The sequence below is a fragment of the Sapajus apella genome, unplaced genomic scaffold (genome assembly GCF_009761245.1).
Source record: "Sapajus apella isolate SASKATOON/1434 unplaced genomic scaffold, GSC_monkey_1.0 scaffold3, whole genome shotgun sequence".
NCBI lineage: Eukaryota > Metazoa > Chordata > Mammalia > Primates > Cebidae > Sapajus > Sapajus apella.
Window position 1 is genome coordinate 33,432,693 of NW_022436943.1, and position 19,013 is coordinate 33,451,705.

General features: G+C 37.1%; 2 protein-coding genes across 4 annotated transcripts in view; one reads left to right on the forward strand and one right to left on the reverse strand.

The window, feature by feature from the left end:
- NUDCD1 (NudC domain containing 1) overlaps positions 1-1,276 on the reverse strand; it is a 71,854-nt gene extending 70,578 nt beyond the window's left edge. Inside the window, exon 1 of one of the 2 annotated variants that reach the window (XM_032251962.1) lies at positions 825-1,276. In XM_032251962.1, coding sequence (XP_032107853.1) covers positions 825-942 — 118 coding nt within the window. In that variant the 5' untranslated portion in view covers positions 943-1,276. The remainder of the gene's footprint in view (positions 1-824) is intronic. The other variant, XM_032251971.1, reaches the window with a different exon arrangement.
- Positions 1,147-12,550, forward strand: ENY2 (ENY2 transcription and export complex 2 subunit). Of its 2 annotated transcripts, none has more exons than XM_032251993.1 (5): positions 1,147-1,335; positions 2,958-3,034; positions 5,811-5,881; positions 7,001-7,075; positions 10,023-12,550. In XM_032251993.1, the coding sequence occupies exons 2-5, from the start codon at positions 2,967-2,969 to the stop codon at positions 10,097-10,099; spliced, it is 291 nt and encodes a 96-aa protein (XP_032107884.1). In that variant the 5' UTR covers positions 1,147-1,335; positions 2,958-2,966; the 3' UTR covers positions 10,100-12,550. The 2 variants fall into 2 exon arrangements, with proteins under 2 accessions (XP_032107884.1, XP_032107876.1); XM_032251985.1 differs by having other exon boundaries at positions 1,246-1,407; positions 10,023-12,545.
- Positions 12,551-19,013: the final 6,463 nt, after the last annotated feature.

Consider the following 19,013-nt stretch of genomic DNA (forward strand, 5'->3'; position numbering starts at 1 on the left):
CACTCGGTAAATATTTCTGAATTTTATAAATCAATTAGCAAACACCTGTTTTATATTTTAATGTATGTTATTATAATTAACTCTAGATCACTATTTCTCAAAGTGTGATCTCTGAGAACATGCATTAGAATCAGCAGGTGTTTGTATTTCAAAATGCAGATCTCTGGGCTCTATCATAACGAAAATGCAGCTCTTAAGTTGTAAAAACAAGAGTAAGGATATTCTACCCAGCTACACATAAAACAAAAAGTAGCAGTGTGGGAGCTAAATCAACTTTTCCTTACGATCTTCTAGAGATGTTCTCTACCACAGAATTCTTAATGTGCCAGGACCTGAGTAACTAAAAATGCTATGACGCGAATGTAGTTTCTCTTCTAAGAAACGGCTCTCAGTCAGAGGAAACAGGAGCCGGGGGTCTTCCAAGGAGGTGTGGTTTCTCAACGCACACGTTCACAAGAGATGTTCCAAGAGGAAGTTATGTCCTGAGCGTCCCCGAAACAGAGGCCAGGCTGTGAACACAGAGCAGCCAGGGCGCCAGGCAGCACCCACACGCCAGACCTCAGACCTCAGAGGCTGGGCTGCTAAGTGGAGGGGGCCCAAGGTCCGGTTACCGAAGAGCGCGCGAAGGCGGCTCACACCGGGTTCTGGGATGGGTATCACTCCCCAGAAGCAGCGGCCAGGGTGAGTCCACCCAAGTCAGATCCGCTGTGAGGAGGGCCACGGTGGCCTCGCTTGCCAGAAAGCAAGAAATTGTGGGAAGGGCCAGGCCGGAGGCAGCCGAAAGGGGAAACGAATGGAGTACGAAGGGCGCCGCCGCTTCCCACCTGCGTCAAGCTCCAGCTGGTAACAAGGCAGCGGCTCAAGAGAGAGCTTGTAACCCTCGAAGCGGGGATCCAGCAAAGGTCTCTTCACCCGTAGGGAGCAATTAGCCGCCACCTCCATCGCTTTCCAGGCTCGTAGCGTGAGAATTAATAAAGCTCTTGTTGAAAGCTGCGCGCTTCACGCCTCGCGCTGAGACTGGGAAACGGCGTGGTTCTCATCCCAGAAAACACTGCGGTGCGAACTGCCTTCTGGGAAATGTAGTAGTCGCGAAAAAGGCTTAGACTGTTGCATGCTGGGCTATGTAGTTCTCGCGGTACTTAACGCCCGTGCGACGGCAAGGTCTGAACTCTCTTACCCACAGGGCCTAGCGACCAGGAGGCGGCCCGCGCCGGTTAAATTCTCACATTATAGGCAGGGTGGCGAGACCCCGCCCCGGAAATGCGTGTTCTAGCTTTCTGTGTGCTTAGGTGCCCGAGCTACTGAGGGTCTAAGTCCGGGCAGCCGAAGAGTGTGGTAGGTAACGGTCGTCAGCGCAAGGGTCATTTCGTCGCTGGGAAGGGACGGCCCTCGCCCGCGGTGATGGTGGTGAGCTATGCCCGTGGTCCTCAGGGCCGGGACCCGGGCCCAGCCCAGGCTCCTTTCGATGTACTGTCTTTCGTTAGCGTCCCCGACCCGCGCTCGCGGGCCTGTAGGGCTCTCCGACAGGGCGTGCTACCGGAGTTGGCCTGAAGCCAGTCCTCGCTTTGTTTTCTGGCTCCTCCCCTCCCGCCTCTCCCGCTGTCTCCGCCCTGTTCTATTTTCCCTAAGAATGTCTGAACTGGGAGGGATACCCTAGCGCCCTTGTTTTACCAGTGAGAAAACTGAGGCCTTTAGGAATTAAGTGACTTGTCCAAGGTCACTACCTGTATTTTAGGGGCCAAAACGAGGTCAAGTTCAATATTCCAGGATCGGTACTGACTAGACTTTGTAGTTATATTGAAAATGTTAGCCTCCAGTTACAAAAGCAAGCCTTTCCTGGTTCTTACTCAACTTCTCCTTTTCCCTGTTCTTCTCAAAAAAGAAAATCAAAAAATCAACTCTGAAAACTCATTGCCAGTCTGAATTTTCATTAGGCCAGATGGGAGACAACAAAAGTAATCTCGTTAGTTACAGATTAGGTAGGAAAACGTTAGTTTATGCGAAGTTTTATTTAATTTAAACTTTTAAGTGGCGTGAATGCTTTCAAAACCTAACTTTCCTTTCAGCATCTTTTTGGTTTGGTTTGTTGGTTTTTACTGAAAATTGAGTACTTTGTAGGTTAGGAATTAGTTTGAATTTTGTTTTCTCCTTATTCCACCAGCGATGTGTGTGTAAACACACACACACACTTACAGTTTAGCGGTTGTAATTGTGGTTTCATTCTAGTGAAGAGTAGATTTGTTTGTTTATTTGAGACGGAGTTTCGCTCCTGTTGTGCAGGCTAGAGTACAATGGCGCGATCTTGGCCCACCAGAACCTCTGCCTCCCGGGTTAAAGCGATTCTTCTGCCTCAGTCTCCCAAGTAGCTGGGATTACAGGCATGCACCACCACACCCGGCTAATTTTGTATTTTTAGTAGAGACAAGGTTTCTCCTTGTTGGTCAGTCTGGTCTCAAACTCCCGACATCAGGTGGTCGTCTGCTTCGGCCTACCAAAGTGCTGAGATTACACGCATGAGCAACCTCGCTCGGCCTTATTTTATATGATGTCTCCCAATTTTTGCATGCAACCAGTGTGCAGAAGTGATCGGCAGTTATGTTCAGTTTTGGAGCTTCAAAGTACTTGAGTTCAAATTTTGCCTTTACCACTTTCTATCACTGTGCCTCAGTTTCCTCATCAGTAAAATACAAATTATTTTATTAACATAAATATGTAACAATACATTCTGGGAATTAAATGTGATCTTTTTTTTTATTTATTTAAAGAAAACCTACACTGCATTAACCCAGTGCCAAGTACATAAGTGTTTAACAAAGAGTAATGATATTGTTAACACATTTGAAATGTATCACCCCTTCAGTTGATAGAATGGTAAACATGTTAGGATGCTTGCCTAGAGGATTTAAAGAAAATGCTTTGTAAATGTTCTATATCTGAAAATAAATGTTGATATCCAGGTTAGCAAGATGAACAAAGATGCGCAGATGAGAGCAGCGATTAACCAAAAGTTGATAGAAACTGGAGAAAGAGAACGGTAAGTAATAGATTGTGTTAATAAATTACATTTCACCACCTTTAGTAGCTACCTTCTAAGAATCTAAACAAGAAATGAAACATGTCACTGGAAAGAATTACAGACTATTGAGATTATAAAAAGTTTCTATTTCTAACATCTGGAAAAAGTAATTTCGGTTTGTTCAGTATTGAAGGACTTGGAGGGAAGTGGTGATGTAAAAAGATGAGCAAGAAATGACACTTAAAGGATAATTTGATGGAGAAGAAAAAGCACGTACCTGAATTACAGTTGGAGACGTAATGTTACCCGGGTTTTAACAGGGAGACAACGTTGTGAAACGAGCTTCGTTTATCAGACTCTTAACCTTGAAGCAGCAAGTGCTGTTTCTACTCTGTAAAACACTCTTCCTTCTTTTCCTTTTTAGCTAATTCTAGCTCATCAGGTCGAATTTATATATTGCCTCTTCAAGGAATGATTTTATTAAGTCCCAAATAACCTTGTTCCAAGGTAGTGTTTAATCATCATTGTATTCTCACCATCTACTTGGCTAGTTTGTGTCCTCCAGTATAATCTAAGTTCTTTAATGGCAAAACACAACACTGTATACTCGGCATCTAATGCTTTGTGTGGTTCGTAATTAACCAAGTAAATATCTGCAGAATGAACAGGTTTAGAAGTACAAATAAGGGGATGAGGAATCAAGAAAGGCTACCAGAAGCAGAGTTATAAAGTGAATAAGACATATATGTATAAGGAAGAGGGGGGATCTTTCAACTCTACCTGGGCATTAAGGCGATCAGATACGAGCTCACATAATAATAAAAGAGGTACATTTGTTGCGGACTTTATTTTTGAATGATGGGCATAATTAAAAGATTTTAAGAAAGGGAGTGACTAGATCACATTTACACTTTTAGGACTCTTACTCTTTTGGTGTGGAGCTTGGACTTGAAAGGGTCAAGATAGATGGAAGAAAAATGAGGTAGAAGATTATATAGGGTTGAAAATGGAAAGCTGCAAAAATGGGAAAGAGATTTTAGAATTTTAATAAAATGTAGAAACAGCAATCCTAAAATGAGGAAGGAGGCATCTAGAACTGTGTCTTGGGTAACGTAAGAGGATAGTACTGCTGGTAATGAGTATGGATTATGTATTTTGTTTGTTTTTTCATTCATGCAGCCTAAAGTTACTGAGTTTCTATTATATGCCATGCCCTGTTAAGGTGTTGGAGGTAATAGTAGTAGACAAAAATGGAGCCTGTGTTTTATGGAGCTTACATTCTAATGGGAGGAAACAGTTAAAAATGCGTAATATGTCAGATGGTGATGAGCACTAGAGAAACAATAAAGCAGAGAATAAAGAGGTGTAATATTTTAGATAGAAAAAACAACAAATCAGAAGGATGTGAGGTTGTGCAGGGACTCTAAGTTCCTGAGATAGCTTGCTTGGCATTTTTGAGGAGCACAGTGATGCTAGGGAGACTGAGTAAATTGGATGCTCAGGAGACTGAGTAAATTGGGTGAGGGAGACAGGAGTTAAAGTCAGTGGCATAGCTGGGGAGAAGGCAGATCATGTAGGCTGTAATAAAGTCTTGGAATTTTATTCTGAGTAAATTGGGAAGGCACTGGTGTTTTTTGAGCAGCAGGAGAAGACTTAAGTTTACAAGGGAAGAAGCAGGCAGACAACCTAGAATGCCATAACAGTCTAGAGAAGAGATGATGGCCTGAACTAGGGTAGTAATAGCAGAGATGGTGAGAAATATACGAATTCTTGAACCCAATAGGATTTGCTCATAGATTGGGTGTGTAGTGTTAACGAGGCAGCTGAGTGGAATGATAATGCAGAGATTCTTAGCCTGGGGAACCTGGAAAATGGAATTGCCATTCTCAGAAGAAGAACGAACAGGGATGAAGTGTTACAGAGTCAAAAGTTAGATTTTGGCCCTGTTAAGATTGAAATTCCTAATTAAATGTCAAGTGAAAATGTCACATAATGGATGTCTAGGGATAGCAAAAGTGGTTTGCTGGGAAAGAGAATTTGTTTGGGATGTGACCTTTTTAAGCTGAAAAATGATTTAGGTTGAGGATTGAAGATTTGTAAAAGTGGATATGGCAAAAGGATTAGAAAATATTTTGTTGCACCTGTGATGCCATTAGTTGCGTATACACTGCTACTTTTTTCCCATTGAGAAAAAGAAAACACTGCCAATTAAATTATGAGAGGCATGCCAATTACTGAATCATTAAAATGTGGGGGCAACAACAGTCTTACAGTCAATGAAATACAATTGTCATTTTGTAGTTCAGAAGGCCCGATAGGCTGAGATCAAAAAAGAGGGGTAGTCTGTGAAGGTAGAGGTGATGGGGGAAATAGGAGAGTGAAAGGATAAGAAGTTGAAGTTAAAGATGGATTTTGGAATTTGAAGATTTCAGAAGTGCAGCTGCTTCAAGTTCAGTTAATAGTCTGTAGACATTGTACAAGACCCATGGTATTCCTGTTGGTATAGGATGGTAGAAAATATATAAGGTGGCCAAAAAAATAGAGCTTGAAAAGTATTTTAGCCCCTCCACTTCATTTAATTTTACTCATTAAGTGAGACCCAGATGAAATGAAAGGCCCAGAATTTAAGTACTTGGCATAACATCAAATAACTAGCAATAGAACCAAGATTAGGCCACAGTTAAAGGTTTGTAACTGGAAGGCAGGAAATTTTTAGTTGAGCACTGAACCTTTGCTTCAAACATTCCTAAGATATTATACATTTTTCAATTTGAAAACACTTCTTTTTCAACAGTCTCAAAGAGTTGCTGAGAGCTAAATTAATTGAATGTGGCTGGAAGGATCAGTTGAAGGCACACTGTAAAGGTAATCAGTTTCATTTGGAAGATAAACAAATCCCATTTTTCTGATCTGGATTGGTTTGGGGGTTGCTTATTTTAAGGTATATTGAGTACTCGAGCATAATTTTAAACAATATGGAATTTAATCTTGTAATGGTTTCCTCTTCTCAGGGGCGTATGTAGACTTAATTCCCAAAGTCTTAGAAATTTTATCTGTTTTAAAACAAGTGAAGCATGAGCACTTAAGATTTTCTCTGGCATCAAAATGTGGAATCTTCTGTCTTTCAGCAGCATTCTTATTTCTTATATTTTAATTTAACAAATGGACCACTTTAGGTTGACAGACTTATAGAAATTATCTCTCTCCTGCCTTTAACGGTGTAAATTTGAAAAATTTGTCTATGAAAGCTCTTAGAGAATAAACTTAAGAAAAAAAAGTAGAAAGGAAGCTTGTTAAATTGCTGGGTATTGTTGATACCATTTGATAGATTACACGTATCACTAAGAGTAGCCTCTTTTCTGGCTCAGCTTTTGCTATAATGGAATTCTAGATATTTTTAATGAATCACCATTGTGTTGTAATGGTTTCTACAAATAAAAATAATAAACTATATGTTAACTGTGAGAAGGCAATGTGACAAATTAGCAGAAGCATAGACGTTAAAGCCATGCAGATTTTCATTACTAAAAGAATAGAGCTGGGTTTCAACTCATGTCTGGATGACTTATTTAATCTTTAAGCTTCAGTTACCTCACCTGTGAAGTGGTAAAATGCCTAGCCCATTAGATCATCTTGAATATTAAATGTTATAAAGCACCTAATAGAGATCTAGTAAATGTTCATTATAACAGTTACAAGTTTCCAGCATTTTACAGATGAATATTACAGTTTAAATTCACTATGTGTTGCAATTATTTATTAAATTACACGTTATTTAGCTGAGATGTATGAACAGATTTTTATCTTTTAGATCTAGAGAATACTTGATATGTTTGTGAGGTTGAACTAAATTTTCAGTGTCCTTTTTTTTTTTTTTAAACCAGTCTGCACTTTAAAAACATGATCTTAACCCTTCCTCTATGAAAATCTTTCTTACAGATAATGATTTTAAATGATATGATTTGTTTTTTGCTTTTGCATAAGAGGTAATTAAAGAAAAAGGACTAGAACACGTTACTGTTGATGACTTGGTGGCTGAAATCACTCCAAAAGGCAGAGGTAAGGAATACAGATTGTGTTAAAGGAGACATGCTGCAGATGTGATTTTTTTAAATCTCTTGCTGATTCAGGTTTTCTTTCTTTTTGTAAGGAAAAGCACTCTTTCCAAAATCATTTAGGTACCTGAATTGCCTCTTGTGGAAAGAGTTAAAATTGCCTTCCTGCCTTGCTGGCATAGTCTGGGGAGTGACAAATGAGATACAGTACTAGGTTTCAAGTATTCGTGAACTCTAGAACAGTACACCAATGCAAGTTGATATGGTTGTTCAAACAAATAATTTTTAAAATATGAGATTTTGTATAGACAAATAGTACATAAATCTAGGATTTATAAACCTTATCAGATATGGCATGACTCGAATATTTAATAATTCAAAGTCTTATTCTAGCCCCTGAGTCATTGTTCCTCTATCTCTTTCCTTTTTAAAAATTAATGAAGGTCTGTCTTCTTGAATGTCTGCTTAAGAATTTGGTAACTCCATGACTTCATGTTCAGAGTAATTCATATTTAAGACTCACAATGCAGCCTTCTTAATTTCAGCCTTTAATGGGCTTGTTTACAGAAGGCAAGGTAAGATAGGAAATATATTAAAACTGATGATGTGTAGTAAATGTTGTCAGGAGCTACATCATTGTTATCTTAGATATAACTACGTTATTTTCATTTACTCTGATGGAAGTTGGGGTTGTAACTGAAAGGTAAATTAGATGGCCTAAGTTGTTTTCTCACATAGAAATTGTGAGAAGAATTTAAGTGTAAAAAGTACATAGGTTTGAAATTATTACTACAGAACATGAATTTTTAACTCTTCCTTGCTGGGAATAAGCGACAGAATCCCGTGGTCCTTTTCAGCCATCCCTATAGTCCTGTGTGCAACTGAAAAACCTGACTTTTTCTTCACACATGTGTCAGGGAAAGGGAAAAAAAATTATTGTTCCCCTTATGAATTTATATTTTTTAATTTCTCTAATTTCTTTTTGTTGTTGTTGTTTTGTTTTCTTCTGTGACTTAAACTTAGTCTGTTAACATTATTTAGGAACCAGCTATACAGGTTAGAAACTATCCTTTGCTTCTCCTTCTGTACTTGAACATTGAATATTTCAATGTCTTGTAGCTCACCGGCTAGAGAATAAGCAAATACAGAAAAGAGAAGTAAAAATAGATGATTTAGTTTATGTTCTTAGTCTTCTTACAGTTACTAAGAGTAAATTTTTTTTTTTTTTTCAGAGTTAATTAACTTTATTTTTCTTGTATAAAAACCCTTTGTGGTAGCCACAGCTGGAGCCTGGGTTCTCTGCACAGAGACATATTTTTTAACACGGTAAAATTGTCATTTTTTTAGTGCACAGCTCCGTGAACTTTATACATATGTATAGGCTCATGTAGCTACCATATCAGGATACAGAACAAACAGTTCCCTCACCCCCAAAACCTCCCTCATGGTATTCCTTTATAGTCACATCTTATTTCAAGGCAACTAACTGTTCCTGTTCTCAATCACCATAATTTTGTTTTAAACTATTTTTAGTATACATATCGATTACATTTCCAGTAGACTTGAATTAATTATGTGGTCTTGATTTGTAGGTAGGCTTAAACTAAGCAATTTATAAAGAGGAAAGTCTGCCTTATTAGATTATAATTTTTTATAGAAATATTGAACTGTATCTGAGATTTTCCATTTCCCCTGAATACAAGTAAATACATTAGAAGTTTTAGTTAACCCCCACTTTTTTGCATTTATGATTTAATGTTCTGAATAGATAATTGTCAAATGGATCAAAAGTATAACATACGACTGTTGTAATTTTTTGGATTTTTGCTAGCTCACAGTGTATATACATTAATTATTTCAGTAAAATACAGATTATCTTCTAAAGCATACCAGTTTATACTCCAGCTTATATGAGACTGCTCCCTTAGTCTTGCCAACACAATGTTGCCAACATAGTATGTGTGTATACATATATATTTTACATATGTATATACTTATATATTATAGGTTTATATATATTATATATGAATATATATAAATGCATATTTTTATATATGTATAAATATATATACCTGTATATTTTTTTTATTTTTGAGATAGGGTCTTGCTTTGTCACCCAGGATGGAGTGTGGTGGCATGATCATGGCTCACTGCAGCCTTGACCTCCCAGGCTTAAGTGATCCTTCTGCCTCAGCCTTCCAAGTAGCTGGGACCACAGATACACACCATCATGCTCCACTAATTTTTTTATTTTTTGTAGAGACAGGGTTTCACCATGTTACCCAGGCTGGTCTTGAACTCCCGGGGTCAGGCAGTCTTCCTGCCTCAACCTTTCAGACTGTTGAGATTATAGGCATGAACCATCACACCCAGCCAACACAGTATATTATTGACCTTTGTATTTTTGCCTATGATTGGTAAAATATGCTATCTGAATGTGGTTTTAATTTCATTTGTCTTCTGAGATTCAGACCCTTTTATGTTCAGGAACTCTCCTTTTCTTCATTTCTTTTGCTATTAGCTTTTTGATCTTTTGCTTATCAGTGTGAAACAACTGTACAATAGAAAGATCACCTTTTTCTGTAAGAACGTTTCCCCAGTTTTTATCCTTTGGATTTGCTTATGGAGATTTTTATTAAGCATAAATTGTTGCTGTGTTTTAATCAAATATTTCCATCTGTTATAGCCTCTGCATTTAAAAATGGTGCTCTTTACTCCTGGTTTAAAGAATTTTCTCATGTTCTCATCAACATGTAGTGCATTTAGGCATTGATAGTTTATTTAGAAAAATGAATTGCAAGTAGACACTTTGCTTTGTCAGATAATGTTACCTATTTTTTTAATTGACCTTGAGGGTTATTTATGAAATTCTTATGTTGCTTATCAAATCTTAAATTGACATGTATTAATTGGAACCTTCTTACTCTTATTTTTTTATTTTTGCATTTCAGCCCTGGTACCTGACAGTGTAAAGAAGGAGCTCCTACAAAGAATAAGAACATTCCTTGCTCAGCATGCCAGCCTTTAAGATTGAATTAGATTGTGTTGTTCTGTGGTTTTATTTCTGAAAGTAAAACTTGCCATAAATTAGAAAACAGTTTCCCAAAATAAAATCCTTTTTTGTATGATGGTATACACTTTTCAGTAATGATGTATACATTGTATTGATTTTTTTCCCTAAATGTGTTATTTTAATAAATATCTCATGAATGAGTTTGAAGTTTGCTTGGATTTTGAAATGAATGGGACTTTGTCTTTATTACTAATTCACCAAATTTGTTGAGAGAGAAAGCAATTAATGTAGTTTAAGTATTTAGTATGTACAGTTCTCTGTGTTAACAGCTGAGAAGTAAGCAACCTTTTCTGACTGCATATGGTGTGTTCCTCTTTTGAGTCCCCATAATATTTTATAAATTGTAATGCCCCATCTTGTACGACAGTTGTCTTATTCATATTGTTTATATACTGAGGGATAGGACTGGGTCTTACTCATCTTTATGTGCCTTTCTTATGCTTCAAAGAATTTACCATCTAATGGAAGAGAGAACATTTGCAAGTTGGCTTCATACCAAGCTCCTTCCACATACTCTGCTCATCTGAACTTTGAATGCAGAATCTATAAATTGCATCCCCACATACTAAGGTCAAGGAAGAACTTAATGGGAAGTAATCTCCACCCATTAGCTTTACTCTGACATCAGGATTGCCAAATCCAATGGATTCCTGTCTGTTATGTGACTTCTGCTGGAAAATGCGAATGTTGACCATCCTGCCACTTGGAACTCTCTTCCCACTCCTCACATTGCTTTTCCTACCACTGGAAGTTCCTTCTGTTTCTTGTGGAGTACCTTTCGCTGTCTGGGACTTTTAGCTAATGGTGTTTCCTAGGGCTTTCTCCAGGGCTTTCTGCCTCACTAACTGGATATATACTTTTCTTGGGCAAATTCCAGGAAACTTGGGTCAGACCGTGACTTCAAATACAGGTTGAAAAATGGTAAACTGTATCTCGAAACCAGACTTCATCCCAGCCTCCAGACCCATATACCCAACTGCTATGGATCAGCTTTTTAGGATTTCCTCACTTCAAACTGACCTTAACCTAAAATAATGATTTTTTTCCCCAAATAACTGCCCCTGCTATATTCCTTGTTTCTGAATGGTACCTCCCAGATACATAGATTACCTGAGGAGCTTACTGAAATGCCGATTCTGAAGATAAGGGCCATGGCTTAAGATTTTGTAGTTCTGACAAGTACCCAGCTGGTGCTCATGCTGCTGATTGAGGACACTTGAGTGTAGCAAGGCTGGAAATCATCCACTGTGTGCCCTCTTAATTGTCTTAGTTCAAGCCCAGATTATTGCAATAGACTTAATATTTCTTTGCTTTAGTTGATCTATGCCCCCTCCAATCCCTATTCACACAGTTGCCTAAGTGGCCCTAATAAAATGCAAGTCTGACTATTTTATTCTCCTGCTTAAAATTTCTCAATGCAAGATGAAACAGTATTAAAATCTAGGCTTCTTGTTTCTCTAGTTAGACTAAGGAGCTCCCACTATAAAGCTGTTTCATCCCTAAGAACCTTAGAAAATCTGTCAACCTAGAAACCCCCTTTCTCTTATGCATCTCATTCCTGTTTGCCCTTCGTAATTAAGCTTTAGTTGCTAAAACTTTCGGACATTCCTCTATCTGACTTAGATCCCCCACTACTGTTTCTATAAAAAGTATCTATGTGTAATTCCTCTTCAACACAGTGGTTCTTGAACTTTTGCAGGCCTCTACTGGAGAGGAGGAGACACCTTTGCATGATGCTTATTTGTGGATGAATGGGCAAGGGAACAAATGAAGGAAACAACTGAATGAACAGTATGGGAATATGAGAAAAGGTATAAATTGGGTATAGTTGAGAAAAAGATTCAAGTTGATCTTTGGTTCACTGTTCCAGAAACAATTTCATCTTTCTGATGAATTTACTAGTCTGAACCAACTGGGGTTAATTATGTAAAGTTTTGAGCCTGAGACAAGTACACAATCACAGAACCTACCCAAATGAGTCTTTCATTTCACTTCATCTCTTATAAACCAATGTTCTAAAGTAAATGATAGGGATGCTCCTCATTCTGCTACCTATTATCACAGTGAAAACAATCGTAAATAGTACACAGCAAAGGTGAGAAATAGCAGGTAGTTCTTATTTCATAGTACTGTATATGGAAATAAACCAAATTTGCTTACAGAGATACTATTTTATTACCTCAAAAATATATAAACATGAAAATATTTTAAAATGGGATTTTAAAATAACTGAATTGAGAACATCACAGCAATTTAGAATACTAGAGAGCATAGCTTTAAAATGATAGTGCTGAGAACTTCCCCAACCTCTACCCCACCACCTGTAGGCTTCTTTGACATCTTATAAATGTTCTCTAGTTTGTATCCAGAATCATTGATATCTTTCAAATAAACCAACTTTATGAACATCTTGACTCACATGATTTATTTCTGTAAGCTAGGAATATATTCTTTAAAAATCTTGCACCCGTTCACATTCAATATTGGAAATTCAATAGGATTACTGTTACATGACTGCACCAGGTAAGTAAAATACTAATTAGGATTACCGTAAGCTTCTTGTATAGGATTAAAGAAGACTCAACTAAATTATTTATGTAATTCACTTTGCTTTGGCATTACAAGTGTATCATTTGAGCAGTGCCAAGGCAGGAAATGGGTGATGCTGGGGACTGGTAATTGGATATGGGACTTTTCATAACTTGATCATAAGTTTCATCCAACTGTAGAGAGCTGTGACAGCTGTTCAGTAGCTGATGTTGGAAGTGATCCTGGGAGTGTGTGTGTGTGTAAAACCTGGCTTGTAAATGACTCGTGTTACTCAATGACTTCATAAAACCCCTCATATTTACCATTAGAAACCACACGTAAGTCAATGGATGAATCTGCCAAGAAAACTAATGTGTGCAATTAATGCAGGTTCTAGTCTCAAATCTCTGATACTGAATTACCAGGTAAGACTGACCCCCCTGCCCCAGTTTCCTTATCTGCATAATAGGTCTGATAGTGCTTACCTGGAAGGAATGCAAATAATAAAACATTAGATATTAATAGAATGAACAGAAAAAGTAATATGGATTCATGTCATTTTAGAAATAATTTTTAAAACAAAATTTACAAGGTGTTTTCTAGTTGTATAGAGATACAGTACATGAATTACACTTGTGTGGAACATAGCTGCTTTTATTATTTAGTAATTTCTATCTAATGTTAATTACCATAAGAGTAGCTACAAAAATGAAGATGGCCAAAGTAATTTGATTGAAATAGAATAAATACTATAGTAGTACTTAGCAGGGAAGATTGAAATTATCGTAGTCATCTTCGTCTCTGTTCTGTTATGAAGTTCTGTATGACATGGACTATATCCCGTTTATCTTTTAATCCTCAGTGCCTAGTAAATTATTAATAAATTCTTTAAGTAAATAAGTGGCAAAAGAAAAAATTGGCATGTATCAGTTTATTCCAGGCTTCAAATTACATATATTGATTATTCTGTTATCAGCCACAAGAGGGCACTTGAAGCCAGTATTTTGGTCCTCTCTAGGGCTTTAACTAAATAGGTCCACTTCCGATTCAGGCCAGCCAGCCAGCTTTTTCAAGATGAAAGTGTCACTTAATTAAAACTTGATGTGAGGACTTCAGAAAGTGCTTCTTGTATAAATTAAGATGAAGCTACTGTGAAACGTAGATGTTGTTTAGCTGGGACCATTTTGTGCAGCCAATTCAGCAATTCAAGCAAGAAGATGATTTAAATAGCATACATTGCTACTGAAATAGTCTATTTCACCTATTTTATCGATAATAATACCATTATTAATTATACTATTATCTAAATAAAAAGCACAGTAAATTCTTAATAAAATGAAAGAAAAATAATTTTCAATGTTTATTTTCCTTGCTGTATGTTCTTTCTCATAGACTTTTTAAAAGGTAATAATATTCATATTTTCCTTTTTTAATCTGTATCATTTTGTCAAAACACACACACAGACACACACAGTATGAAAGAGCCTTATATTGTGCCAAAACCCTGTGGCCACTGAATGAATGTTGGCTTTTGATTGTGATGGTAAAGAACATCAATAAACAAACGCATGTAGAACCTGCAGTCCCGGAGCTACGTTGTTCATAAAGTAATTTTGAGTACAGGAGTTGATGCCAGTATTTATCACATCCATTAATGCCATGGCTTTGTGCCATATACCTTTTTACCTTTGTGCCATATACCTTTTTACCTTAGAATCTTTTGTTGAGGGCATAACCTTGATAATTTATACCTCCTAGACAACAATGTATATCAAAGTTGTATTTTTGCTGGGCTAAGAGCCACAGAGTAGAATAATGGAAATGGAAGTGTTTATTAAACCAAAGCCTGTCTGATATGCAGGTGATTTAAATAATGATATATATTGCCTGATTTGAGGAGCATTCAGTTGGGTTGAGATACTGACAGAATGTGAGTGCCCTGGTTCTCTTCTCAGTTCTACCATTAAGATGGTTAATAATTTCGTTACTCATTTGGGGGTTCATGGGACAATTGCCTTTCAACAATGTATCTCAGATTTGCTAGAGATATTAGCAATATAATCAAGCATAAGAATTATGGGTGCTTCTTTAGAAGGGTTGACCTGAAGTTGAAGTTATAGTAAAGAGCTTTACAAATCCATGTGTATAGACACACATACTCACACATGAATTTGTGAATATGCTGTAGTATTCTTCTAGCTATGGTACTCATAAAATGTTTTTGTGTGTGTGGGTCTATTATTCATATTTCACCTCCTACATAAAAATTAGCCTTTCAGATAGACAAATTTAGTAAAATAGAACAGACATATTCACTGATCAGTTGCATTTCCTATGTTTCTGCTCTAATTATCTTATTTTGTAAAGACTTTTTGGAGACCTCTGATGAAATGCCCTTTATCATTATCATTACTCCCCACATGCTCTCACTTCCCTCCTAACCAGCTGAAATTTGATCATTATTAAGCTTAAAAATGATCCACTTACCATTAGAAACTCCTTACTATTAACCTTAACTTTTCTTTTTTAGCTAACTACACACAGTCCTTCTAAACCTGGCTACTCTGAAAGCTTAGTCCATGTGCGCATGTGTTTATCTGAACTTTGTTGAAGAAAATTACACAAACCTCCTGATAAGTCTAATTTTAAAATAAAAACCACTACATTGTGAAAAACAGTTGGCATGAATTTCTTGAAAGAAGTCAGTGTCATGAAGGAATGAAACACTAAAAAAAAGAGAAAAGAAAAAGCAAAGGCAGAGACTGCGCTAGACTAAAAGAAAGATATAGTAAAGGTTAAAACACTGTGTCATCCTTGATAAATAAACAAAACACAACTATCCAATACATTATTTGGACATTTGGAAAAATTTAACCATGGACTGTAGTTTCAGTGTCAAATTTCTTGAGTCTTACGCTTGCAATTGTGAAGAATGATCCTGTTCCATCTTGACATATTTAAGGATGAAGTGCCATATTATAACTAACTCCCAAATGCTTTAATAGCAAAAACTGGTACTATGTAAACAGACTATGAATAGAAAAATGAATGGAAAAAATGATACTATATACTATACATGGAGATAGAGAAAGATTTAAAATGTGAATCTAATAGAAGAGTATATACTTTCTTATTTTAAATAACTTTAAAAATTTTCAAAATACAAGTGTGATTTTTTTTGCTTCATTTAAAAAAATGAACAAAATATTAGGGACAACATAAAAATATTTTCTGGTTAGGGTACACTTAATATGTATGAAACAATAATATGTATGTCAGCATTCCTTTTATATCTTTAGATAAATGTTTTATATTGTTTATATAACTTGCCTTTATTTCCTATATTTTCAAAAAGCACTTTATTGAGGTATGATTGACATGTAAGAAGCTATACTTATTTAATGTATACAATGCAATGAGTTTGGGGATAAGTATATACCTGTAAAACCATGACCACCATCAAGGTTATAGACATATTCAGCACCTCCCAGACTTTTCTCCCTCACCCTTTGTTATTGTGTGTGTGTGTGTGTGTGTGTGTGTGTGTGCATGCGCGCGTGCACATGTATGTAGTAAGAACACTTAACACCAGATCTATCCTCTTAGAAAATTTTAAGTATCCAATACAGTATTGTTAGCTATAGGCACGTGCTGCATAATAAATCTCTGGAATTTACATAGCTGAAAATTTGTACACTTTAACGATCATCTTCTCATTTCCCCATCACCCCAGCCCCTGACAATCATTCTACATCTGCTGCTATCAGTTTGACTATTTTAGATTCCACATATAGGTGGGATCATACAGTATTTGTCTTTCTGTGTTTGGCTTTTTTCACTTAACGTTATACCCTCTGGGCCCATTCATGTTTTCACAAGTGGCATGATTTTTCTCATTTTTCAGGCTGAATAATTCTAGTGTAGAGGAAGGTGCGTAAATGAATGTGGAGGTGTATATTACATTGTCTTTATTCATTTATCCGTTGATGAACACTTAGGTTAATTCCATATCTTGGGTTACAGTGAATGATGCTTTAATGGACATGAGATGCAGACACATATTCAAGATCCTGGCTGGGTGTGGTGGCTCATGCCTATAATCCCAGCACTTTGGGAGGCCAAGGTGGGCAGAATGCTTGAGCCCAGGAGTTCCAGACCAGCCTAGGCAATATGGTAAAACCCCATCTCTACAAACAGTTCAAAAACTAGCTGGGCATGGTGGCACAAGCCTATAGTCCCAACTACTTGGCAGGCTAATGTGGGAGGATTGCTTGAGTTCATGAGGTCAAGGCTGTAGTGAGCCATGATTGTGCCACTATAGTCAAGCTTGGGTGACAGCTGACAACTTGTCTTAAAAAAATTCTGATTTCAATTCCTTTGGATATATACCCAGAAGTGGAACTGTGGGATTATATGATATTTCTAATTTTAATATTTTGAAGAATCTTCATGGCTATACTAACTTACATTCAAACCAACAGTGTACCAGGGTTCCCTTTTCTCTGCATTCTTGCCAACACTTATCTTTTGACTATTTGATAATAGTCATTCTAAAAGTTGTGAGATGAAGTGGTGGCTTTGATTAGCAAATCCCTGATTGATGATGTTGAGCATTTCATCATATAGCTTTTGGCCATTTGCATGTCTTCTTCTTCAGAGAAATATTTATTAGGTCCTTTGTCTATATTTTAATTGGATTGGTTTGTTGGTGGTGTTTGTTTTTTGTTATTGAGTTGTAGGCATTCCTAATATTGTGAATATTATTAACCCCTTATCAAATATATGGTCTGAAAACATATTCTTTCATTCTATAGATTGCCATTTCACTCGGGATTGCTTTCTTTGCTGCAAGAAAGCTTTTTAATTTGATGTAATCTCACTTTTTTTGCCTGTATTTTGGTGTCATATCCAAAAAATCATTGCCAAGACCTATGTCAAGGATGCTTTTCTCTGTTTTCTTCTAGTTTTGCTGTTTCATGTCTTTGAGTGTTTAATAAATGTTTGAGTTTTTTTGTATTTATGATAAATGGATTAAAGTTTTTTCTTTTTTATGTATATATCTAGTTTTCCTAGCATAATTTATTAAAAGACTGTTATTTCCCATCTGTCACCCAGGCTGGAGTGCAGTGGCATGATCATGGTTTACTGCAGCCTCAACCTCTCAAGCTCAAGTGATCCTCCTACCTAAGCCTTAGAAGTAGCTGTGACTAGAGGCATGTGGCACTACACCTGGCTAATTTGCAAAAAAAAAATTTGTAGAGTTGGGGTCTCAGGTCTCAATATGTTGCTCACGCTCACCTCAAACTCCTGGGCTCAAGTGATCCTCCCACCTCAGCCTCCCAAAATATAATGATTTTTTTATTACTCTATTTGTTATAGCTTTATAGAATTATTTGAAACCAAGAAATGTAATGACTTCAGCTTTGTTCTTCTTGTTCAAGATTGCTTTGGCTTTTGAGGTCTTCTATACCTTTTGAATTTAAGAATTGTTTTTTCTGTTTCTGTGAAAAATATTGAAATTTTAATAGGAATTGCATGGAATATGTGTATTCCTTTGAGTAGTACAAACAGTTTAACGGAATTAGGTAGTCCAAGCCATGAACATGGTTTGAAAAGAAATAATGGTCACAACCTCAAATGAACAGTTTTTCCTGCCCAAGAACTCCAGCACACTTTCCCAGGGTATACGCTTTCCTGCTCACCAAAATTCCCATTTCACACTTCTCTCCAGCACTAATAACACTGCCTCATGCTTATGAAGGAAACAGCAGCAATCAGACAAGAACCTGGCATCCCACCACCAAATTTGCCAGCCTTCCTGAATCTGGACCCATACATTGAAACTTGCCTCCGCTTGTCCCCTAGATTCCAGCACCTCTCTTCTTCTCAATGATCTCTCTCTTAGAGTTGTCCCTCCCTCACCTCCACTGGAATTTTACCCTTTGGCTACATCAGCCATAGCAGCATAGTCACTTGGCCTGGTAACCATAATCTTTTATAAAACCATGTCTTGATCACATATCTCCCTTTAGAAACAGCCCCCTTCCTCTGCTCCTATTATAAGCTAAACTTTTTAATTGGTTTTTCTCAACTTCTTCACCTCCCACTCATCTCGCTCAATATGGGCTTATGGAAATTACCGTTTCGCTGAATCTATCTATGTCCAAGTCAAGAGAGATTACTATCTTCTTCAACCTCCCAACAGCGTTGATAACAAGTGATGATTCTATATCTTCAGACATGTTCCTCTCTTAATTCTGTATTGCAATACTGTTCTGCTTCCCCTCTCACCCATGGCTGCTGTCTCTCAGTCTTATTTGCTAACCTCTCTTCTGCTAGA

Coding starts and splice junctions, on each gene's coding strand:
- ENY2 (XM_032251985.1), top strand. Junction 3,035..5,810: donor GAAACTGGAGAAAGAGAACG/GTAAGTAATAGA, acceptor CTTTTTCAACAG/TCTCAAAGAGTTGCTGAGAG. Junction 7,076..10,022: donor AATCACTCCAAAAGGCAGAG/GTAAGGAATACA, acceptor TTTGCATTTCAG/CCCTGGTACCTGACAGTGTA.